This window comes from Trichomycterus rosablanca, chromosome 1, assembly GCF_030014385.1.
Source record: "Trichomycterus rosablanca isolate fTriRos1 chromosome 1, fTriRos1.hap1, whole genome shotgun sequence".
NCBI lineage: Eukaryota > Metazoa > Chordata > Actinopteri > Siluriformes > Trichomycteridae > Trichomycterus > Trichomycterus rosablanca.
In genome coordinates, this window is record NC_085988.1 from 18,321,711 (window position 1) to 18,344,673 (window position 22,963).

General features: G+C 38.6%; 1 protein-coding gene across 1 annotated transcript; it reads left to right on the forward strand.

The window, feature by feature from the left end:
• Positions 1 to 226: 226 nt before the first annotated feature.
• On the forward strand, positions 227 to 17,043 carry LOC134319361 (septin-8-A-like). The gene is made up of 9 exons (XM_063000495.1): positions 227 to 324; positions 5,212 to 5,326; positions 5,421 to 5,616; positions 7,925 to 8,111; positions 8,194 to 8,355; positions 9,170 to 9,266; positions 11,349 to 11,517; positions 12,108 to 12,240; positions 16,580 to 17,043. The coding sequence occupies exons 1-9, from the start codon at positions 295 to 297 to the stop codon at positions 16,739 to 16,741; spliced, it is 1,251 nt and encodes a 416-aa protein (XP_062856565.1). The 5' UTR covers positions 227 to 294; the 3' UTR covers positions 16,742 to 17,043.
• The last annotated feature ends 5,920 nt before the right edge of the window (positions 17,044 to 22,963 follow it).

Genomic DNA, 22,963 nt, shown 5'->3' on the forward strand with positions numbered 1-22,963 from the left:
AACAATTATGCATTTTGTATCTGCCAGCAGTCCTGTAGAGTTTAAGTCGTCTACCAGCTTGTGAAGCTTTAAATGAAGCAGTGTTCAAGTCTGTTCAATGTGCAGATCCTTTACATCCGAGGCAGAGACTTGCTGCCAAGTGCTTCAGCTTGGCATCTTAACTTCACCAGCTGCATGTTAATGTGAGGGGTGTTACCATCAGTGGGTTCCACTGAATCAGTGAATTACAGAAAACAAATTGTCAAGGAAAGAACTGATGAAGCTGCTGACTGTCTGCTTCTCCTACATATCAGTATGGCTGCTGTGGATGTAGATGTGTACGATGTAAGTGATCAGTCACTTTTATGTGTTATGTTTTGTTAGTTTAGTTTGTGGAGCGTTCTCATAGAATGTAAATGTTGTTTACTCTGAATAAACTGAACAAATGAGTGTAAATTCATACAGTTTAGTTACCATATACTCTATAGCCTTACATTATTTATATGGTTATGATGAACATTTATTCACTGTGAAAAGTCTTTACATTACTAAGCTGCACTACAGAAGCAAAACGCTCATTACACAGTTTTTTAGAACTGTAATGGTTTATTATCTAACAGATCTTCATCTTTCCATCTCCTCAGTTTGACATGTGTTTTTTTATATTGTAAATTGGATTTATTATGATATTTGCACAATAACTGTAGTTTGTTTTAGCCTTATTCTAATGCCAAGATCACACTACATGACTTTCCAAGTCGTCAGGTCGCTGTACAGTTCACACTACACAACTGGATCTCTTGTAATCATTTACATTTTCGGCATTTAGCAGACGCTCTTGTCCAGAGCAGAACAGAAGTGCTTCCATAGTAAACATTACCTTACTCTAATTTAAGTACACACCAGTACAAGAACACAGATCTGCTGAAACCATGATAGAACCAAAGTTAGTTGTTTTTTTTGTGCAAGAAATGAATGAGCGTTAGTAAGTAAGTAAGTGGGTCAAAGACGAGACATAACTTTTTAGTGTCCCCACTTAATAAATAATATACAATTATATTAATATAAGTGGATATACCTTCAATCTACTCCATTTGTACATCTTTACTGAAACCTAAAGAAATTTTTACAGAAAATGTATGATTTTTGAAAAGATAACCCTTGAAACCCCCAAAATGTCATTCAGTGCAACAGTCCCCCTACCTCTTTAAGTAATAAAACAATAAATAAAAAAAACTAATTAATCTTAAGTAAAACTTAAAATGTACTGCTTTAGCATAATTGTACAAATGTCATGTGTGACATATTAAATAATATTCAATCAGATGTGTTTTTTAATATTAATAATATTCAGGACACTTTCAGTCCCCATTTTCCCAATCTTCAGTTGTCATTCAGTACAACGTTAATAAAAAGCCTTATTTTAATATGCGATCAAGTTACTGCAGTCATGTAACCAATTATAACAACAAAAGAAGACTCCTGGGGACCCTTCAGCACACACACGAGGTCAATGCATTTTAACATTATTTGATAAAAATGTCTTTTTACTGACATAGTACATTAAAGAACAAAACTGAGTGTCATTCAGTACAACACAGAAAACGTAATATTACGGTTAATCTTGTAAACAAACAAGGTTATTAACATTTAAATGTGAATATGTGTAGAAATGTCTTTGAGCTAAGGTCAATGCTAAGCACTGGGATAACTGTAAAATGTGCTAAAGTAAAATTTCTGTCATTCAGTACAACAACAGTCATTCAGTGCAACAGAATTTCGCTGTTGCACTAAATTGACAATGACATTGTTATACTGACTTTTTAATGTTTTAAAATTATTTTAAAATATTAAAACCACTTTTTTCCATTCTAGTCTTCCTTAATAAGAGCAGTAATTACAATGAATATTAATAATTATGTTTTTGATGAAGTGGTCCCTGAGATTTTGTTATTGTCAAGTACGATGACCTGCCATTCGTTGGGCAGGTACATGCCAAATCCACATGATGAAATTTACTACCTTAAGTCTGATGTCAAAATCATAATCGCAGAACCAAAGCCATGTACAGCAAGAACCTCAAGGTTAACAACAAAAGACTGGAAAACATTTGTTCAGTTCATGAAATAAAATGCGACTTCAAATGGTTTTTACTGCTGAATGAATTTAGATTTACTGCAGCAACTTTTTCACGTGTTATGACACAAATTCCACACTTCCACACAGTTCTGGTGCCTTACAAGTTGTTATGATGGCTTCATTAGCTATGTTTTTCATTGCCTTACTTTTTTCATGATGTGGTAATATTATAACACATACTTGCCACTGGTGTGGCATATTTTCATTCTACTACTGCTACTTTAATCAATAAAGAACTTAAAAACAAATTAAGTCATGAATATTCTGATGTAACAGGATAATTTGGAGTATGTCATTCAGTGCAACATAAAATCATCATACAGTGCAACAAAAACATTTGCTTAAAATAACTGTAATAAGTAATTATTATATATTTTTTTCATGTGAATGCAAGAGAATCCAGGCCTGCTTCATAGAAAACAGAGTTTGATTAGGTTTCAAATAGAATAGAATGTGTAGCAAAAACATCTTGTATACAAATAAACAAAAACCCAAGACGCATTAGAGTACAAACAATGCACAGAAAATTCAAAACAGAGTAAGTACAGTTTCTTCTGAGGTTTTAAATCTTTTGTAAGAGATATACTACACTTATAAATTTGAAGTGGCTAAGATTGTTCCTTGTGTGTGTATTTTGTCATAAATTAGTCGTTGCACTGAATGACATTTTTGTGCCCTTGTTGTGTGTCAACAACACTAAAATTATCAAATAAGAAAAATGCTAAAAAAAAATACATATTTACATAGGTGACACATTTGTGCACAATATTAAATAAAAAAATTATACAATTTAACCATTTTATTTTTTTGGTACTTGGAACACCCTATTCGTCTTTCACCCAAGTACAAGTCGGGAGTCTTTCAAGTCAGTGTGTATTTTACACTACATGACTGATCGGCGATAGGGGGTTTCACACTACACGATCTATCACCAATTGGAATCACAGGCGAGCTTCTCTGTTCTCCCAAACTACGGTTTGTCACGAAAACACTCGCGAGAAGTGATGAAGGGTTTAATGATACCACGTCCAAAAATGCACGTCAACAAGTAGCAATCGATCGAAGTTTGTGATGTGCAGCGTAAAATCAAGGAGAAAAAATACATGAATCTGAGTGGATTTGGCTACGCGACAGTTGGAGGTTAATAAATATTTTTTGCAATGTAACGTTGGTGTTATGTTTTGTAGAGAACGATAAGGTCAGAAATACTGTAAATCTTGAGTGTGAGCCGATGTATTCTGATATAAAGTATATTATGCCCCGTCCCACCTTTTTACAACAACTCCCCTGCGTTTCCCCTCACACCGTATCTTGCGTTCTCATTGGCTGTTCGACATAGCACTTATTGCCAGTTGGACGACTCAGATCCAGATATTTGACATGCTAGATATATTTCTTAAGTTGCCGAGTGCTCACCGAGCTGCTTGGATCGAGTTGTTGAGTAGTTCACACATAGCGATTGAGAGGCGAGTTTCGGTCGGTGAGCGAAAATCAGGGCAAAAATCGTGTAGTGTGAACTAGGCATAAAGTGAATACAACACACCAATAAAATTAATTATTCAAATGAAAGCTTCTTTATTGTCCTCTACTTTTCACCCGGATTATCACAGAGCCTTGCCCAACTTGACATAGCCAATCATGTCTGTGTAGGTGCCCGGCTACAATCTCAGTGGTTGTAGGCTAGCATATTATACCGATGCACTACATGAGCACCATATATGTTTAATATTACATCTACATTTTTGGCATTTAGCAGACACTTTTATCCAAAGCGCCATACAGTTCTGTGACAGTATATTGTTTGTTTGTTTGTTTATTAGGATTTTAACATCATGTTTTACACTTTGGTTACATTCATGACAGGAATGGTAGTTACTCATTACACAAGGTTTATCAGTTCACAAGGTTATATCGAATACAGTCATGGACAATTTAGTGTCTCTAATTCACCTCACTTGCACGTCTTTGGACTGTGGGAGGAAACCGGAGCTCCCGGAGGAAACCCACACGGACACGGGAGAACATGCAAACTCCATACAGAAAGGACCCATACCGCCCCACCTGGGGATCAAACCCAGGACCTTCTTGATGTGAGGAGACAGTGCTACCCACTTAGCCACCCCATTATATTGTCTAAGCAATTGAGGGTCAAGGGCCTTGCTTAAGGGCCCAACAGTGGCAGCCTGGCAGTGGTGGGGCTTAAACCAGCGACCTTTTGATTACAAGCCAGTATCTTAACCACTAGGCTACAACTGCCCCTATTACTTATATTACTTGTAGTTACAATCAGAATGATTCAACCCCATTGAAAATTAGGTTTATTTGCAAAATTTACAAACTTTTAGCTGTGTGCCAATAAACCAATCAAACAAGAATTTAAATAGCTGAACACAACTAATATAGCATGCAGTTTCTCTAAATAGTCATAGGTTCACTAAGATGCAGAAAAAAGTAAAATATGAGGGTATGTTGGCTTGCTCAACAGGGGTCTTTGGTCTGTTGGTCCTGGATGCTGTAAAGTTGCTTTGAGACAATGTCCACTGTAAAAAAAATGCTATACAAATAAATTTGACTTGATGTGTCTTGATGTGTACTTATTAATGTTGGTATTATCATTGGTTAAACAGTCATAACTTTTCTTAGAAGGAGAAAGTGACTGATGGTTCCTTTAAAAGCCAGCGCAGCATAGCTCTGTTTGTATGCAATAGGGTGGAATGGAAAAAGGGGGGTCTATAAAGAGGCCTTTATGTTTTGTGTGTGTGTGTGTGTGTGTGTGTGTAAGAGCAGTGGGGCAGTTTAACAGATGAGTGTTTGCTGCGTGAAACCCTCACTTGTGCTTGGACAGAAGTTGGCACTATTGCCAGCGTGTCGCCTGGTGCTGGGTATGCTCTCATCTCGGTCACGAGCCATGCTTGACTAATCCATTATATTTAGGATAAAGAAAAAAATAGTGTACATTTGATTTTTTACTAAGCCATTTTAACTACAATTGTGGTTAGTATCTATACAAGCCAGTCTCGAATTACTGTATACAGTCAGTCGTAGTGATGGTGGTGTGTCATCAGATGTTTGTCTAATATGTGTGCCCCACAGAACGAGATGATGAGGACTCTGACTCTAGGAGGCCATGTTGGTTTCGACAGTCTTCCTGATCAGTTGGTCAGTAGATCAGTGTCTCAAGGTTTCTGCTTTAACATTCTCTGTGTAGGTGAGCAGAAACTTGATTACACCTCCATATTGCTTCACTCTTTACATGGCTTCATTGTTAGACTAGAGTGCTAATTTCTGCTGTTTTGTTGTAGGTGAAACTGGAATTGGAAAATCCACATTAATGAACACTCTGTTTAACACAGTGTTCGAAAGTGAAGAATCCAGTCACTACCAGAGTGGTGTATATCTACGACCCAAAACATACGAGCTGCAGGAGAGCAATGTGCATCTTAAGCTGACCATTGTGGACACAGTGGGGTTTGGTGACCAGGTTAATAAAGAGGAGAGGTTTGTGTAATACACAGTTTACTGCACTGGACTAAGTGAATAAGAAGTTTAAAAAAGATTTCATCCACTCTGTATGCCTGTTAATACTGATGCCAAAACAATACAATAGGTTTTCTGTCCTCAGTTTACATGGATTAACATTTAAAGGGAATCATTGAAAAACATAATTGACGAAGTCACAAAATAGACATGGATATCAACTTAGTCGTGGGATTTAAATGATCTACAACTGTTATTTCTGTGATTGATTAAAATACATACAGTGCATGGAGGTAAGAAAAAATCCAACAGTCTCTCTAAAAAGTCTGGAAAAGTCTTGTACAGAAATGGATGAGCCTGTTCAATAGACCAGGGGTTTTCAACCTTTTTCGACATGCGCCCCCCTCCGTGTGCCAACCTCGAACTTGTGCCCCCACAACAACCCTCGCACAGAAACCATTGCGAAAGCTCTTGACAATCTAAAATAACATAATTAACGTGAACATCATACATACGATGCAATTTTGTTGATTAAAGTATTTACTACCTTATTCAATGCAACGGCTGAGCCTGTTTCTGCAAGCACATCATAAATTCGTGGTTCAATATCAGTTACAGCTAGCCGTAGCTGTACTTGCTTTTGATGTAGATGAGAGCAGAAAATGTTACTTCACAGAGCAAAGAACAGGCAAAAGTAAATCAATTGCTAAGTTCGCTAGTTCAGGATACTCTGCTTCGACTGACAGCCAAAAGATGTAGATTGCTTATCAGCATCGGTGGTTTTGGAATGAATGGCCTTGCTAGTGGAGTCCTTGGCTAAAACAACGCAGTGTTACCTTTCCTGATTCCCGCTTTCTGTCAGTGGTCAGAAAACTCAGGTGAGCTAACTTTTAGCTCCACGGGCAGAACAAGTCTGACTTGGCTGTTTAATTAAGCGTCCATCCTGTAAGGAAAGCGAGTCACACAAAATTTTTCAGTAGCTGGTGTTTATTTGAAACTGCAGCATTCATTAATAACAGTAAAAACAAAGAGATGACTGAGGAGAGAAACTCAGAAGGTGTACATGCTTTGTTTCATACGAACCGACTCCTGAATAATTTATAGTGATACTGTGAACAGAGCATCTCCCACTATACACCTCTCTTAAAGACACACACACCCACATGTCCTATAACAGTGATTGTTTTAGTCACTGTTAGCCCTATTTTTAAGTTGGGTAGCCAACGGTCCTTTTTTCAGACTGAGCTGGATAACATTAGACGTGTGTGTGTGCATGGTCAGTGAGACTAATCAATAAAAATACTAATATGTCTCCTGTGGGTGAAAAATAAATTGCTTTAGTTTTAGAAGTAAAAAATCTTGTAATGTCGTGCCCCCCTGGACAGGTACTGCACGCCCCACAGGTTGAAAACCCCTGCAATAGACAACCTCTCTGCAGCACTTCATAATCAAGCCTTTAAGACAGAGTGGCAAGATATAAGTCACCATTGACTTAAAGGCATATGACAGCCCAATTGGAGCTAACTGGCAGGTTCAGGACTCTGGAAACATGAGGGAAAAGATTCTCTGATCTGATGAGATGAAAGTTAGCTGTGTATAAAGCTAGCACTATGTCTGTGAAAAACAAGCACTTCACATCACTTTGATTAAACCTCTTCAGAGAGTATGCAATCAGACATGGGTGATTTGCCTGCCAAAATAACACTGGTGTCTCTGAATATGTGGCTCAAAGTCCAGACATCAACCCTATCTGTGGAGAGACCTATAGATGACATTTACATTTTCAGCATTTAGCAGGTATTTTATCCAGAGTGACCTACAGAAGTGCTTCCACAGTAAACGTTCTATACTCTAGTTTAAGTAGACGACAGTCAAAGAACAAGGTTTTTTCATAGGATGCTATAGACGGTTAGTAAATGCATGTTATGACAGCTTAAATGCTTAGTAAAGAGGTGGGCCTTTAGTCATCTTTTGAAGACACTCAGAGACTCCGATGTAAGAACAGACAGGGGAAGCTCGTTCCACCACTTGGGTGCTAGTACAGAGAAGAGCCTTAATGCTTGTCTTCCTTGAGTCCTGGGTGGAGGATCAAGACGAGCAAGACTAGTGGCTCGAAGGTTGTGTGAGCGGGGTTTTATAATTAAGTTAAAAATAATTGGATCAATTGCCACATTGAATTACTCATAAGTCATAATAATATTTAATTCATCTTTTTTTAACATTTAAACATTTCTGAATGTTTTAATACCTGGAACTTTTTCCGCATGACTGGTTAATAGCATAACTGACTCTTTTTTGTGACTGTAATTCTTCTCTTGTTTTTTTGTAGTTTTAAACCCATCATGGACTACATTGACACACAGTTTGCAAATTTCCTCGAAGAAGAGCTGAAGATCAAACGTTTACTCTGTAACTACCACGACACCAGAATCCACGCCTGTCTGTACTTCATCTCTCCCACAGGCCACTCACTCAAATCTCTTGACCTGGTCACCATGAAGAAGTTGGACAGTAAGGTGATGAATTAAAGCTTTTGTATTTTAAATGTTATAATAACTTTTATATATATAACTTTTTCCCATATGTTTTCCCTGACAGGTGAACATTATTCCCATCATTGCTAAGGCAGACTCAATCTCAAAGTGTGAGCTTCAGAAACTTAAGATTAAGATAATGAGTGAGCTTGTCAGTAATGGTGTTCAGATTTACCAGTTTCCTACAGATGATGAGGCTGTCACAGAAATCAACTCCTCCATGAATGTAAGTCATGTTTTTTGTTTTGCCGTTTACCTGTTGTTTATGGGTATGTGTAGTTTGCACACAAAATACATGAGGCTGAATGCCCTCTTTGCTGGCAAAAAATGGCAACACATAAAAACACGTCTCCAACACATTACACCTGTGTGACATTAATTACAAAAATAATGTGTGAACTGTGTAGACTCATCATCATTTTCATGTTTTACCACCAATTTATCCTTGTCAGTGATGGCAACCCATCACAAACTCTTGGCCATCCCTTCCTACTCAGACACAGCCAATCATGTCTGTATGCAGACGCATAACTGGCCTTTAGCACTGCTGGGGATTCAAACCCTGGATCCCAGCAGTAGTGGGCTAACATAATTTACCTCTGCACCACCTGAGTGCCCACTGTGTAGAATCTTTTATGGAAATACTTTAATATAGTCAATGATATAGACTTTAATTAGCATTGGTAACTAGGGTAACTTTATGAGAGTTTAATCTTCTGCGATTGATTGGTCAGGATGAAGAGGACAGTGAAAATAAATGAGATTGAAAGGCTTTAATTACATGTTAGTCTTAGTTTAAACTCTAAAGAAGCAAATGGCAAACACTTGGCTAATCAACTACTTTGATATATTGGTATATACATCTTTAATCGTGTCTTCACCAATGTGTATTTTATATAATTTACAATGCAGAATGAATTACTATCACTTTCATTAACATTAACAACACCCAGTGGTATTCTGCACTGTAGTGTGAATTGAAAAAAGAAAACAACAAGAAAAACCATGCAGGCAACACTGTTTTTGGTTTTGTGTTTCAGTCTCATCTGCCGTTTGCTGTGGTGGGGAGCAGAGAGGAGGTTAAAATTGGAAACAAGTTGGTTAGAGCCCGGCAGTATCCGTGGGGAGTGGTACAAGGTACAAGTGGTACTTTTTTTCTGAGAACTTTTTCTGTGCGGGCTGTGGCAGTTGGTGGGGTGGGGTGTCGTTTGTGAAATGCTGTCCCCGGCTTGTTCTGGATTTCCTTTCTTTTTTCTCTTTCCGAGAACCTGGTTGTTCAGGCACTCTGAGCAGCTTGCCATATTGTAACAAGCAATTCTCATTTCCACTCTATCACCTTTCTGTCCTCTGTCTCCACTGCGGGCTGAGAAGTTTTAAGTCCTCCATTTGTTACTTTGTTTTTTCAATTATTTTGGGCACTGCTTTTATTTCCCCTTTACCATTTTTGTTTGTGGCTTTTTAGCCTCAGTATTGTTCGACCTTAGCTAAGTATCTTGCAAATTTTGTTAATTTTCAGTTCACTAAAGACTAGACTAAATTCTAATTGTAAATGCCAATCTAACAATAAACATAGAATAGGTTCCTGAATTAAACTACTCTAACCACTCAACTACAAAAACAAAGAATGCTAACAACTATGCTAACAGTTATGCTAAGGACAGTGAAAATGTTAACAAGGACAAACAGGACAGGAGCCAGAACAGGAACCAAGAGAGAAGCCAGGGCAGGAAACAAGACAGAACCTAGAATGGGAATCAAGCCAGGAGGCAAAACAGGAGCGAGCCAAAACATGAACTCTGCATAAACCATGGGCAGGCTAATCCACAGACAAACTCTCATAACCACATTGACAAATTCACATTCACAGGTTTATATTCAGTGATCAACAAGGAGGACTTAATACATACACTTAATACAAGAGGGACAGCTGGGGTTGATTAGCACAAGGACGAATCAAAAAGAGGAGGGGGAGACAAGGGGGTGTGTTACACAAAACAAACACAAAGAGACCATGTGCTCTATAGTAAGGCTGTGACCATGACACCTGTCTTGACCTCTGTGTTTTTAGATAGGCTATGAAAACAGCTAGGATTTACTTCAACCATGATGATGAAGCAATCTACAGTGGTACCTTAAAATTCGACAGCAGATGGTTCTGTGAGTGGCGTCAAGTTTAAAAGGCGTTGAGTTTTAAGGTATTCTTTCCCATAAGGATGTATGGGAAACCTGTTAATACGTTCCCTGGTCCCATAGAACTGCATATATTTTAGGCTAATGTAAAATAATGGGGTTGTTTTTGACACTGATACACTGAAAATAACACAAATATAATATAAAAAAAACTAAAATACAATTGAAAACAGTTAAAAATCAACAAAAATACTATAAAAGCTGCACTTTACCTTTACTTCTTTATTGTTTCTTTATGCTTCTTAATCGTGGAGATGCTTAATCATGGAATACTGTATTCCTTAGCGAGTTCAGTAAGGGTGCAGTCACATGAGAAGCGACTAAACCTCTTTTGTGCTGGCTGTGCCGTTATGTCCTATGGAGTGTGAAAAGCTTAGCGTGACTTATTGTACTAAAACAATGTGCGATGAATTTCATTAGTAGAGAGAATTCATGAGCAGTAATAATTAAGAGAGGTTTAGAGGTTTTAGACTCTCTCCATTTCTCAGGACCCCCGAGCTGTAACACAAGTTTAAAAGTGAAACAGGAGGAAAATCCAGCTAAACACAGATACACGTGGAGCTTTCAGAGTGAATTTGACGGTTATTCCAGACTAATGCAGATTCGTCTCATATTTGCACTTTGATGACGTTTAATCGCAAAGCTCAAGCCAAAGCGGCAGTCACACACACATAGGGTACAAATATCTCAACGAAGGGCGTTGAGTTTCAACGATTTCGAGTTTAGGGGATGTTAAGTTACTAGGTACCATTTACATTTATGGCATTTAGCAGACACCTTTATTACATTACAGTTACAGTATACATTCTGAGCAATTGAGGGTTAGGGGCCTTGCTCAAGGGCCCAACAGCAGCAACCTTGCAGTGGTGGGGCTTAAACCAGCGACTTTCTGATTACCAGTTCAGTACCTTAACCACTTGGCTACGGCTTGAAAGAAAGGTACCACTGTTCTCTGTTTGGGGGAATATTTTGTATAGATTTGATTGTGTACACCAGACTGTTGTGTGTTTGGTGTGTGTGTTTGTGCAGTGGAAAACGAGACTCACTGTGACTTTGTGAAGCTGAGAGAGATGTTGCTCAGGGTGAACATGGAGGATCTACGTGAACAGACACACACACGCCACTATGAGCTGTACCGGCGATGTAAACTGGAAGAGATGGGCTTTAAAGATCCTGATAGTGACACACAGACATTCAGGTACTGTCCTACGCCAATTCACCAAAAGTGGGTTTCAGTACTGCAACATTACCTTAAGAACCAACCAGATAGCCGCTCAGGTGGCGCAGCGGTAAAAAGACCCTGCAACCAGGGCTGGATTCTGAGAAGCGTCGTATCGAATCCAGCCTTGCTTTACCGGTTCGAAGCTGAGTGGCTATATGAGCAACGATTGGCCGGTTGCTCATGCGGGGGGTGGGACAAAGAACCGGATGTGGGTCTCTCTCTGTCAGAATGCGATTGCGTTCTCTGCCGGCTGATTGGAGGCGCTTACACAGAGATGGGAGAGAGTGCCCTTAGGGTGTGTCTCTCCGCATGCAACGCTAGGTGGCGCCAAACTCGTCAATGTGTGGGTGGCAAAGATGCATCTGGCTGCTGCTCGTGTTTCGGAGGGGATACGGGTTAGCTTCAATCACCTCCGTCAGGGCAGGGTTCGGCATAGACAGAGAGGAAGCACGATGCTAATTGAACAATTGGATGCGCTAAAAAGGGGAGAAAAAGGGGTAAAAAAAAAAAAAAAAAAAAAAAGAACCAACCAGATTGAACATCTCAGTGTTTTTCTCTTCTGTCAGTCTGCAGGAGACTTATGTGGCTAAGAGACGAGAGTTTGTCTCAGAGCTGCAGCAGATGGAAGAGGACATGCGTCAGATGTTTGTAAACAAAGTGAAGGAGACAGAGGCTGAGCTGAAGGACAGAGAGAGAGAGGTCAGTCATGGTAAATAAGGCATCACTGCCAAATCCAAGGTTACATCAACCAATCACATAAACACTGAGAGAAATTGTGTGTTAAAAGAATTAAATGCATTTAAATGGTTTATTATCATGGCACTGTGGAATCTTTGATTCTGATTGGTCAAAAAGCATTATTTATTTTCTCTCCCTCATGCCAGCTGCAAGAAAAATCCCAGCAATCCTTTTTTTATTTTTTTTATATATTTTCTTTATGCATTTTTTCCCCTTTTTCTCCCCCTTTTTTAGCGCGTCCAATTGCCCGATTGCATCATGCTTCCTCTCCACCAATGCCGATCCCTGCTCTGATTGAGGAGAACGAAGCTAACCCACGCCCCCCTCCGACACGTGGGCAGCAGCCGTATGCATCTTATCACCTGCACTTTGACAAGTGCAGTGCATCCCAGAGTTGTGTACGGAGACACACACCCTGAGAGCACTCTTTTCTCATCTCTGTGCAGATGCCATCAATCAGCCAGCAGAGGTCGTAATTGCACCAGTCATGGGAGAGAGACCCAATCTGGCTTAGTCCCGCCCATATCTGAACAACAGGCCAATCGTTCATGTTCATGTGGCCGCTCAGCCTTAGCCGATACGCAGAGCTGAGATTCAATACGATGTATTCGAGATCCCAGCTCTGGTTCCAGCGTGTGTTTTTACCGCTGCGCCACCTAAGCGGCCACCAGCTATTTTTTTTAACTACCTACCCCCTTAATATAAATTAATACAGAATGGCATAAAATGTCATTGTGATTAGTTGGCATTTCAAATTAAAATATGAGAGAAACTATATAACTATTTTTATATTTAAAAGTGAAACAGTGGGAAACCTTTTAATGTGTTCCATGATTCTGTGGAACTGCATTTTAGGCTTATCTAAAATAATGTTTTTTTTTTTTTACACAAAGTGAGTACACCCCTCACATTTCTGCAAATATTTTATTATATCTTTTCATGGGACAACACTATAGAAATAAAACTTGGATATAACTTAGAGTAGTCAGTGTACAGCTTGTATAGCAGTGTAGATTTACTGTCTTCTGAAAATAACTCAACACACAGCCATTAATGTCTAAATAGCTGGCAACATAAGTGAGTACACCCCACAGCGAACATGTCCAAATTGTGCCCAAAGTGTCAATATTTTGTGTGACCACCATTATTATCCAGCACTGCCTTAACCCTCCTGGGCATGGAATTCACCAGAGCTGCACAGGTTGCTACTGGAATCCTCTTCCACTCCTCCATGATGACATCACAGAGCTGGTGGATGTTAGACACCTTGAACTCCTCCACCTTCCACTTGAGGATGCGCCACAGGTGCTCAATTGGGTTTAGTCCATCACCTTTACCTTCAGCTTCCTCAGCAAGGCAGTTGTCATCTTGGAGGTTGTGTTTGGGGTCGTTATCCTGTTGGAAAACTGCCATGAGGCCCAGTTTTCGAAGGGAGGGGATCATGCTCTGTTTCAGAATGTCACAGTACATGTTGGAATTCATGTTTCCCTCAATGAACTGCAGCTCCCCAGTGCCAGCAACACTCATGCAGCCCAAGACCATGATGCTACCACCACCATGCTTGACTGTAGGCAAGATACAGTTGTCTTGGTACTTCTCACCAGGGCGCCGCCACACATGCTGGACACCATCTGAGCCAAACAAGTTTATCTTGGTCTCGTCAGACCACAGGGCATTCCAGTAATCCATGTTCTTGGACTGCTTGTTTTCAGCAAACTGTTTGCGGGCTTTCTTGTGCGTCAGCTTTCTTCTGGGATGACGACCATGCAGACCGAGTTGATGCAGTGTGCGGCGTATGGTCTGAGCACTGACAGGCGGACCTTCCACGTCTTCAACCTCTGCAGCAATGCTGGCAGCACTCATGTGTCTATTTTTTAAAGCCAACCTCTGGATATGACGCCGAACACGTGGACTCAACTTCTTTGGTCGACCCTGGCGAAGCCTGTTCCGAGTGGAACCTGTCCTGGAAAACCGCTGTATGACCTTGGCCACCATGCTGTAGCTCAGTTTCAGGGTGTTAGCAATCTTCTTATAGCCTAGGCCATCTTTGTGGAGAGCAACAATTCTATTTCTCACATCCTCAGAGAGTTATTTGCCATGAGGTGCCATGTTGAATATCCAGTGGCCAGTATGAGAGAATTGTACCCAAAACACCAAATTTAACAGCCCTGCTCCCCATTTACACCTGGGACCTTGACACATGACACCAGGGAGGGACAACGACACATTTGGGCACAATTTGGACATGTTCACTGTGGGGTGTACTCACTTATGTTGCCAGCTATTTAGACATTAATGGCTGTGTGTTGAGTTATTTTCAGAAGACAGTAAATCTACACTGCTATACAAGTTGTACACTGACTACGCTAAGTTATATCCAAGTTTTATTTCTATAGTGTTGTCCCATGAAAAGATATAATGAAATATTTGCAGAAATGTGAGGGGTGTACTCACTTTTGTGATACACTGTATACTGAAAATACCAGACATATTACATAAAAACACTGAAATACAATTAAAAACAGTTAAAAAATAATAAAAAAATACAATAAAACCTGCACTTTACCTTTACTTCTTTATTGTTTTTTTATGCTTTTTAATTAGTGAAGAGATATGAGCAGTAATGATTAAGAGAGGTTTAGTGTTTCTATGTCATTATTTTAATACATTAAGTCACATTATTATTTTTTAATGATAAGCATTTTAGACTCTCTTGGAAAAGCTGATTCTTACAATTTCTCAGAACCTCGAGCTGTAACACAAGTTTAAAAGTGAAACAGGAAAAAATTCCAGATAAACACAGACACGTGGAGTAAATTTGACAGTGATTCCACACAAATGCAGATTTGTCTCATATTCACATGATGTTTTACCACACCGCTCAAGCTAAGCGCTGAGCAAAGCTTTTAGAGAGTTTAAGGGTACACATTTCTCAACGAGTTTAAAGATTTAGAGTTTAGGGGATGTTGCGTTACAAACTACCACTGTATTCACAACCCTGAGAAGTGCATTAAGCCCAGCGTGGTGCATTGTTCTAAAAACTGACTCACAAAATATGTCATACATGCAACATACATCACTTGTTTAAACTTATTTTGGTTCAGTTGTCAATTTGTGAGTGTGAACCCAAAGCAAACAAGAATTAAAATGTAACAATGTATTATCTTCTTGGTTGGTCTGGAACAAGGAACCACCCAAACTACAAGTATAAACAAGACCTTAGAGGTATTTCAATACACTGGTGTAATTGTTGGCATATTTTCTGATGAATAACAGCACATTATATCTGCTCATCTCAGTTTTAATCTGTTCATTCACCTCCCTGTTTAGTGTTTTACCTAAGTTTTACCTGCATGTGTTGTGTTTCCCACACTTCAGGACACAAGTTCACACATGTTTACAAGTGAGTGCCACACTCGAAATTATAGTTAATGATGAGTGATTATGAGACTGTAAAAATAAGAAGTCTGGACTCAAGTTCAGGATGGTTTCTTCTTTGTGCAGGGCAGCACAAATCCTATTTTAGCCCAATCCTTTTTCTCCCTATTTAGTGTAGTCAATTTGTCTTCTGCTGCTGGGGGATCCCCGATTGCAGTCGAAGTGGGTATATTGCTGCTCACGCCTCCACTGACACGCACGCAGCCCTTTTGCGGAACCCTTTTTCACCTATGCACTTTGCAAATGTAGTGATATGTATATGTCATAGTTCAGCCAACAGAGGGAGTTCACAGTTAAGAGATGTGTGGTTATAAGGTGAACAGAAGAATAATAAAAAGGGATGTTAATGGCAGCATCTACAAGTCTCTGTGCTAATTCTTCTGTGGATAAGTTGTTCCTTAAATATTGAGGAATACATACAGCACAGGTGCCTCTCTATCTGCCAGGGTCCTTACACAGCGTTTGAAGACCCCACACACATAGTCCGGTCATCCCGCACTAGCAGAATTGTGTCTGCTGCACTGCCAATTTTGCTCACTAGATGGCGCCCAGCCGACCGGTGTTAACAAAGCTTACAAGTCATTTCCTGGCTGCATCCCAAACATCACCCTCTGTGCTACATGTGCTATATGGTGTGTAACTACACTATTACTAGTGGACTGCTTACTCATATTATTTAATACAAAAAGGCAGAAGGTGATCAGGTGATGCAGTGGTCTATTACACTAGCCCACCACTGCTGAAGCAATAACTGAGCTGACATTCGAATTCAGACAGTCAGAACCCCCGCGCTGGTGTGCTAGTGGAATATCCCACTGCCCACAGTCTGGCTTACTCTACTGTGTATGATGTGTGTGTATAGCTACAGGAGCGTTTTGAGCAGCTTAAGCGGATGCATCAGGAGGAGAAGAGGACTCTGGAGGAGAAACGCAGAGAGTTGGAGGAGGAGATGAACTCATTTAACAGGAGAAAGATGACAGCTGAAACACTGCAGGCTCTGTCCATTCCAAACAAGAAACCGTGAGCCCTGTGTTCTTATGCAATGAGAACCTGTCAGCAGCTACAGGGCCTAAAAAGAATTTATACTGTAACCCTTTTTACAACCTTGGCTTTGTAGCAATTTGACTACAACAATTTATATATTTCACTGTTTAGTACGTGGTTTAGTACATTTAAAAGTGATTGTTGTCAATTGTTTTTTTTTATTTAAAGTTATTACTCTTTTTGTTTCATTTTAAATAATTTAGCACCACATGATGGACCAATTTTGACTAGGTTGTTCTTAAAACTGGGCCAATCTGGATTACAATGGAAGTATTACTTTGGCAGTGTGATTTGGTTTTGTGAGCTTATCTTCTTCCTTGTTTAAACCATCTGGCAAAGATCTCTTTGTGCTGTACACTATTCATTTTTAAGAATGAATCCTAACCCTTGTTGCTTAAAAGCATTCCATAACATGATGCTACCACCACCATATTTTACAGTGAGGATGGATTTATCTTGTTTTACGAATTTATGCCACACTTGATACTCAGAATTTCACTTTACCATCATTAGACCACAAGACGTTCTGCTACTTATTTGAAGAGACTTCTAATTCATGTTTAGGTAATTATTTCATTAGGATCTTCTTCCTTTCAACTCCTCATTAAAAGTCCTATTTGTGTAACACCTTGGACATGTTTACCCTCCAATTGCATTCACTGATTTCTGCAACATAGAGTCACAATTTCTGTCACAGAAGCCATTCTAATCACTGCATTTTTTTGTTTGTTGATGCAGTTTAGGCTGGTGGCCTAGCCTAAACTATTTAATTGTAATTTCATGTACTTTACACTTTTTTGTAGCATAGTACTGAATTGAGATCTGAAGTATGGTCAGTGACTAAGATGTATTTGACTGAGCAGTTGAAGTCAAAAATTTATACACACACACATAAAAAAAAACTACAAGGGCACAAATATGTGGACACCTTTTCCAATTACTGAGTTTAGGTGTTTCAGCCAGACAGGTGTTCCAAATCAGGTGTATAAAATAAGCAATATGCTTCCAACTTTAAGTCAACTTCAAGTACATTTTCTGCATTTATCCAAAGCGACTTACAATACTGTGACAGTATATTGTCTGAACAATTGAGAGTTAAGGGCCTTGCTCACGGGCCCAACAGTGGCAACCTGGCAATGGAGGGGCTTGAACCAGCGACTTTTCAATTACTAGTCCAGTACCTTGACCACTAGGCTGCAATTGCCCTGTCATAAAACTATTTTAAAAAAAGTGGCACCTTACAGTCGATATGGAGAGTTTAAATAATCTTTACATCACTATGACTGAGAGAAAAAACACTTTTATAAAACGGATAGTTCCGGTCCTAAAATCTGATTGGCTGAGCCGCGTTCGTAAAATCCCCGATAAACGCACACATCATTCCATATTAATACGCCACTGAAAATAAAAAGTGAATGTTATGTTCGCCCTCATGTTGCCTAGCAACACTGTTAATCGAACTACCTTGCGTCACGGAAGAAGGCTTTATTTTAAGTTCATACACAAGAAATACATTTATGAATTAAACATTGTTGTATTTATTGTATTTTATGTTGACCGCCGTTTTATAAAAGCAATAAGCCACGAGAGGCCGTGCGTTACTGCTATGATTTTATCACGGGGAAAGAAGTTTTAGGCACTCCGCTTCGCGTCGTGCCAAAAACGTCATTCCCCGTGATAAAATCATAGCAGTAACGCACGGCCTCTCGTGGCTTATTGCTTTAGTATCCTCCTTTAATACCAACTCTGGATGTTTTTTTTTATTATTTTAATTATTGCACATGCCCAACAGTAAATATGGGCATTTTTAGACATGGCTGATTTATACTGTACATTTATAAATTTTTTATTACAGATTGTTTAGGTGACATTTTGTTTTGATGACATTTTATTTACTGTATAAGAATTTGTAGGGGTGCCAAGAATCATGATATGTATGGCTAATGCTTTGAAGAATATAAATTATGATTTATATATGTTTTGGTCATTGAGTCCCCTTTTCTCTTTTTCAGTTGGACCAGCTTCTTGTTTTCCTCATTTCAGGGCAAAATCGTGAGGTGTTGTTAATATATGGCTTCATAAAAGTCATTACACAATGCATATATACACTGTACACGAGGAATGTATGTGTATGTGGTGATTACACAAATATTGGTAAACTAATATAGATGCATGATGTTGCTGGATTTACACTCTGACTTAACAAGGCTAACAAGTTTGTCAAGAGAATCATATAATTTATCCAAAATAACATCCTTATTGTTACCTGCTAGTTAGTAAACATACTGGAAAAAAATCAATTAGTGTTAAAGAGCTGAACATGTAAAAAGCAGTAACATTTTTATATGAACAGTTGAAGTTATGATTAATTAATGCAGTTCATGAAGCCACATACATTTGTGTAAGTTTACTTTTTTTTTTTTTTTTTACATTTCCACTGTTATTACATTAACCATCTAAGAAATTTGATGCAACAGTTTCATAGTTCATTATGATTTACTCTTGCATTATGCAATAATCAATCTGAATGTTAACAAAATAATTATATTTTTTATTTGAAATATTTTATTACTGTTCATTATTAAAAATGAACTTTTTTACATGAACTAATATATTACTTTGTATAACCTTGTAACAAAATGTATTCAGTTAAATAAATGTGGTTTATTTAAAAGAACTAGACTAACTGTGATGATTTTTCTACAATAATTTATTTGTTATTTATTTTAATAACCATTTTATTCTTGCTAGTATCCTCATGGGTTTACAGAATACACAGTATAGATTGGACTCAAGACAGCAATAAACCCAGGACACACTCAAATAGAGTAGGGCTGTGGCAGTTCATTAAATTATCATTTAAAAGACAAACCATCAAAGCATTATATTGGTTTGTATGTAACAATATATATTTAAAAGAACATTTGCATCGCTTGGTTGGTGACAATTACACTAGCCAACCTTAACTGAGATTTGGTTTCAAATTTTTGGGTAGTTTTGAGTAAATTAAAGATCTACAGTGCCATGAGAAATTATTTGTCTTATTCCTCATTTTACTCATTTACTCAAAGAAAATGCAATAAGACCAAAGTAAATTGGAATTTTATTTATTGAAGAAAATTTGGCCTTGAGTAAAAAACTATTGCCCCAAAATAAAATAACTGGTTATTTTGGAGTCTTACATTGCTGTCAAGGTATTTTGGGCCTAAATGTAGTCAAACTGTTTTTTAGCATAAAAATTATAGCCTCCCAGTCTGTTTAGTTTCTTGATTTTGGGTACAAATTTCTATACACGACCCCCCAGGGGCTCCATACCTCATGAATTTTTACTACTGTAATTTTAGTGGGACATTTGGCCAAATAAATTGGTTATAATGATAATTAATGTTTGTATTAAAGTGAATATGTATTAAAATATTCCATTCATTTTTATTCATGCATTGATCATGCATAACGACTTAGCTCTTATCAAGGTTGTAGTAGGTCTGGAGTCTATAGCAGAAACACTGTGGACAAGGCAGGACTTACCAATCCATGACACTGAATCACATGCTAAATTTAGAGTCTGCCAACTGGCATGTTTTAAGGAGGTAGCCAGAGGAACCCATGCAAAGCAACCGTAGGACACTGAGACACAGTACACAAAGACACACCACCACCAGACCAATCTACACAAAGACAAACCACCACCAGACAAATCTACACATACTGTATAAAGCATGAGGTTACGTAAGAGATAATAGTGCACAAACAAATGTGGTAACAATACTATAGACCACAAGGCAAATGTGTAAATATAGAGAAACAAGGACTACACTGCTAAACAGAAAATACAAAGTGGAGATACTATCAATAACTAAGACTAGAAATAAAAACTGGAAAACAAACAGCAGAGCAAGAATACACTGGAAGGTACGACACTGTGTGACGAATGATAGAAGTGGTGAGCTTAAGTCGCACCCTAATGATGTCATCATGAACTTTAGGTGTTGGGATTCGGGTCATTGTGATCACTGTGGTCGCTTAGCCGGAGGCAGACCAGGAGAAAATGTCAGCTGGGAATTACAGTCTGTTACATGTAGCCTAGGACAAGCATCAAACTCAGTCAAGCGTGCACACTTGGTGTCTACAAAGCTATCTTTGGCACAGAGAACAGAAGATTGTCCCTTTTTCCTGAAAATAAGCATGATTGTGGACTCATCTGACGACAGCACATGTTCCCACTGTCTTTCAGACCATCTAGGATGAGCTTGGACCCAGAGAACCAGAGAATTGATGTACGCCTTTCTCTTTGTGTAATAGAGTTTCAGGTTGCATTTCTTGATGCACTGGTGGACTGTGTTAAGTGACAATATTTTCCTAAAGTACTCCCAAGCCCATGTGGTTAAATTTATCACAATAGCATGATAGTTTCTAATGCAATGCCACCCGAAACTTAAAGGTCACGCACATTTAACCGTGGTTTTTGGATTTGCCATACTCTGACTCTGTGATCTCTCCAGGTTATGTAAATCTTTTCACAATATTTTGAACAGTAGAAGGTGAAAGACTAAATAAGTGGCTATCTTGCATTGAGAAATGGTCTTTTTTTAACTGATTGGGAACTCTCTCCTAAAGTTTGGCACAAAGTGGTGAGCCACGACCCATCATTGCTCGTAAAGGCTGATCTTTTGGTGGATTCTCCTTTTATACCCAATCATGATTCCCTCACCTGTTATCAATGCACCTGATGGTTGTAGAATGCTGTAAATTGAATAGCCCATAACTTTTTACTCTTTTTTGCCTCTGTCCCAGCTTTTTTGGACTTTTTTTTCAAATTCTAAATGTGTGTTAAACATTAGGGCATTTTAAAGCAGTCAGAGCATCTCTTGTTTTTGTGAAAGGCTTGAGGTACCTGTAGAAAATATATTGACATGAAAAAATAAGAATATTCATGATATATTTTAGAAAGTGATGATTAATGCCATTTATAATTTTGTGACTTTAGCAACATTCAGACCATTGTGATTACCAAATTTCATCTATCACAGGTTTATGACAGACTGTTATATTTTGCTGTTTTATTAGACTAAAAATATATTTTTATGCATTCTGTTTCCTCACAGCCATCAATGAAAAGCAAAAGAATACAGAACCAAAGACAACATTGTGTCTTATTAAACGGGGTAAAAACTCATATGGGATGCCACCCATAATCTGTGGCATCTTAGTAATGTGCACAACTAGCACAATGTTGGAAGATTACAATTAAATGATTGGTAGTAATATTAAGATAACAAATTGCATTAATTAGAGAGAACTGTCCTTTTTACTTTCTAGTTTTTTTGTTTTATTTATTTATGCATTTTCTCCCTTTTTCTCCTGATTTAGCGTAGTCAATTTGTCTTCCGCTGCTGTGGATCCCTGATTGCGTTCGAGGAGGGTATATTGCTGCTCACGCGCCCTCCACACCTGCGCAGTCCTAGCAGACCCCTTTACGCCCGTGCTTCTGCACAGGCGCCCTGGCCTGCAAACCAGGGTCCTTGCACAGCGTTTGAAGACCCCACCCACTTGGTCCGGTCATTTCCCCACCCAGCAGACACGATGGCCACTTTGTGTCTGCAGCAGACACTGCCAATTGTGCCTGCTGACGGTGCCCAGCCAGAAGAGCAGAGATTCGTACCAGGGTGTTCAAAAGCTCGGTGCTGGTATGCTAGTGGAATATCCTGCTGTGTATTTTAGTTTAACATTTTATTTATCTAAATAACATTTCAATTACTTTAACAATTTTATTTCTGCCAAACGAAAACATAGTCCATAGTTTTCATTTTAGAGAGTTTCATAACTGTCCCTCTTTAAAGACCATTAAGAAACTGTAAGAAATAATGGTGAATAATGTAATTACATTATTCACCATTATTTCTTACAGTTTCTTAATGTAATAAATGGTAAAAGTAAATTATAATGGTTTGTAGGTTATTATTTCTACATAATACGTAAGTAATTATTTTTGTAGTACAATAAATGATGAGATATTTTCCAAAACACGGTATGTGGAAGAGTCTCAGTTTACACTCTGATTTTAGGACAGTCTAGAAAACGCAGCAGCTGCTGCAAGGGCGTGGTTTGTGGGCTGACAGAGTGACTGACAGGTTTTTAACCAATTAAATTATTGAACGAGGAAACGCCTTTTCGGCATTGACCAATCACATTATTCATGTTC

What these genes read in the sequence shown, in the direction of transcription:
- LOC134319361 (XM_063000495.1), top strand. Translation starts at nt 295, where the DNA reads ATGGCTGCTGTGGATGTAGATGTGTACGAT. An exon ending in TGAAGAAGTTGGACAGTAAG is followed by an intron (nt 8,112 to 8,193) that starts GTGATGAATTAA and finishes TTTCCCTGACAG; the next exon opens with GTGAACATTATTCCCATCAT. An exon ending in AGTGACACACAGACATTCAG is followed by an intron (nt 11,518 to 12,107) that starts GTACTGTCCTAC and finishes CTCTTCTGTCAG; the next exon opens with TCTGCAGGAGACTTATGTGG.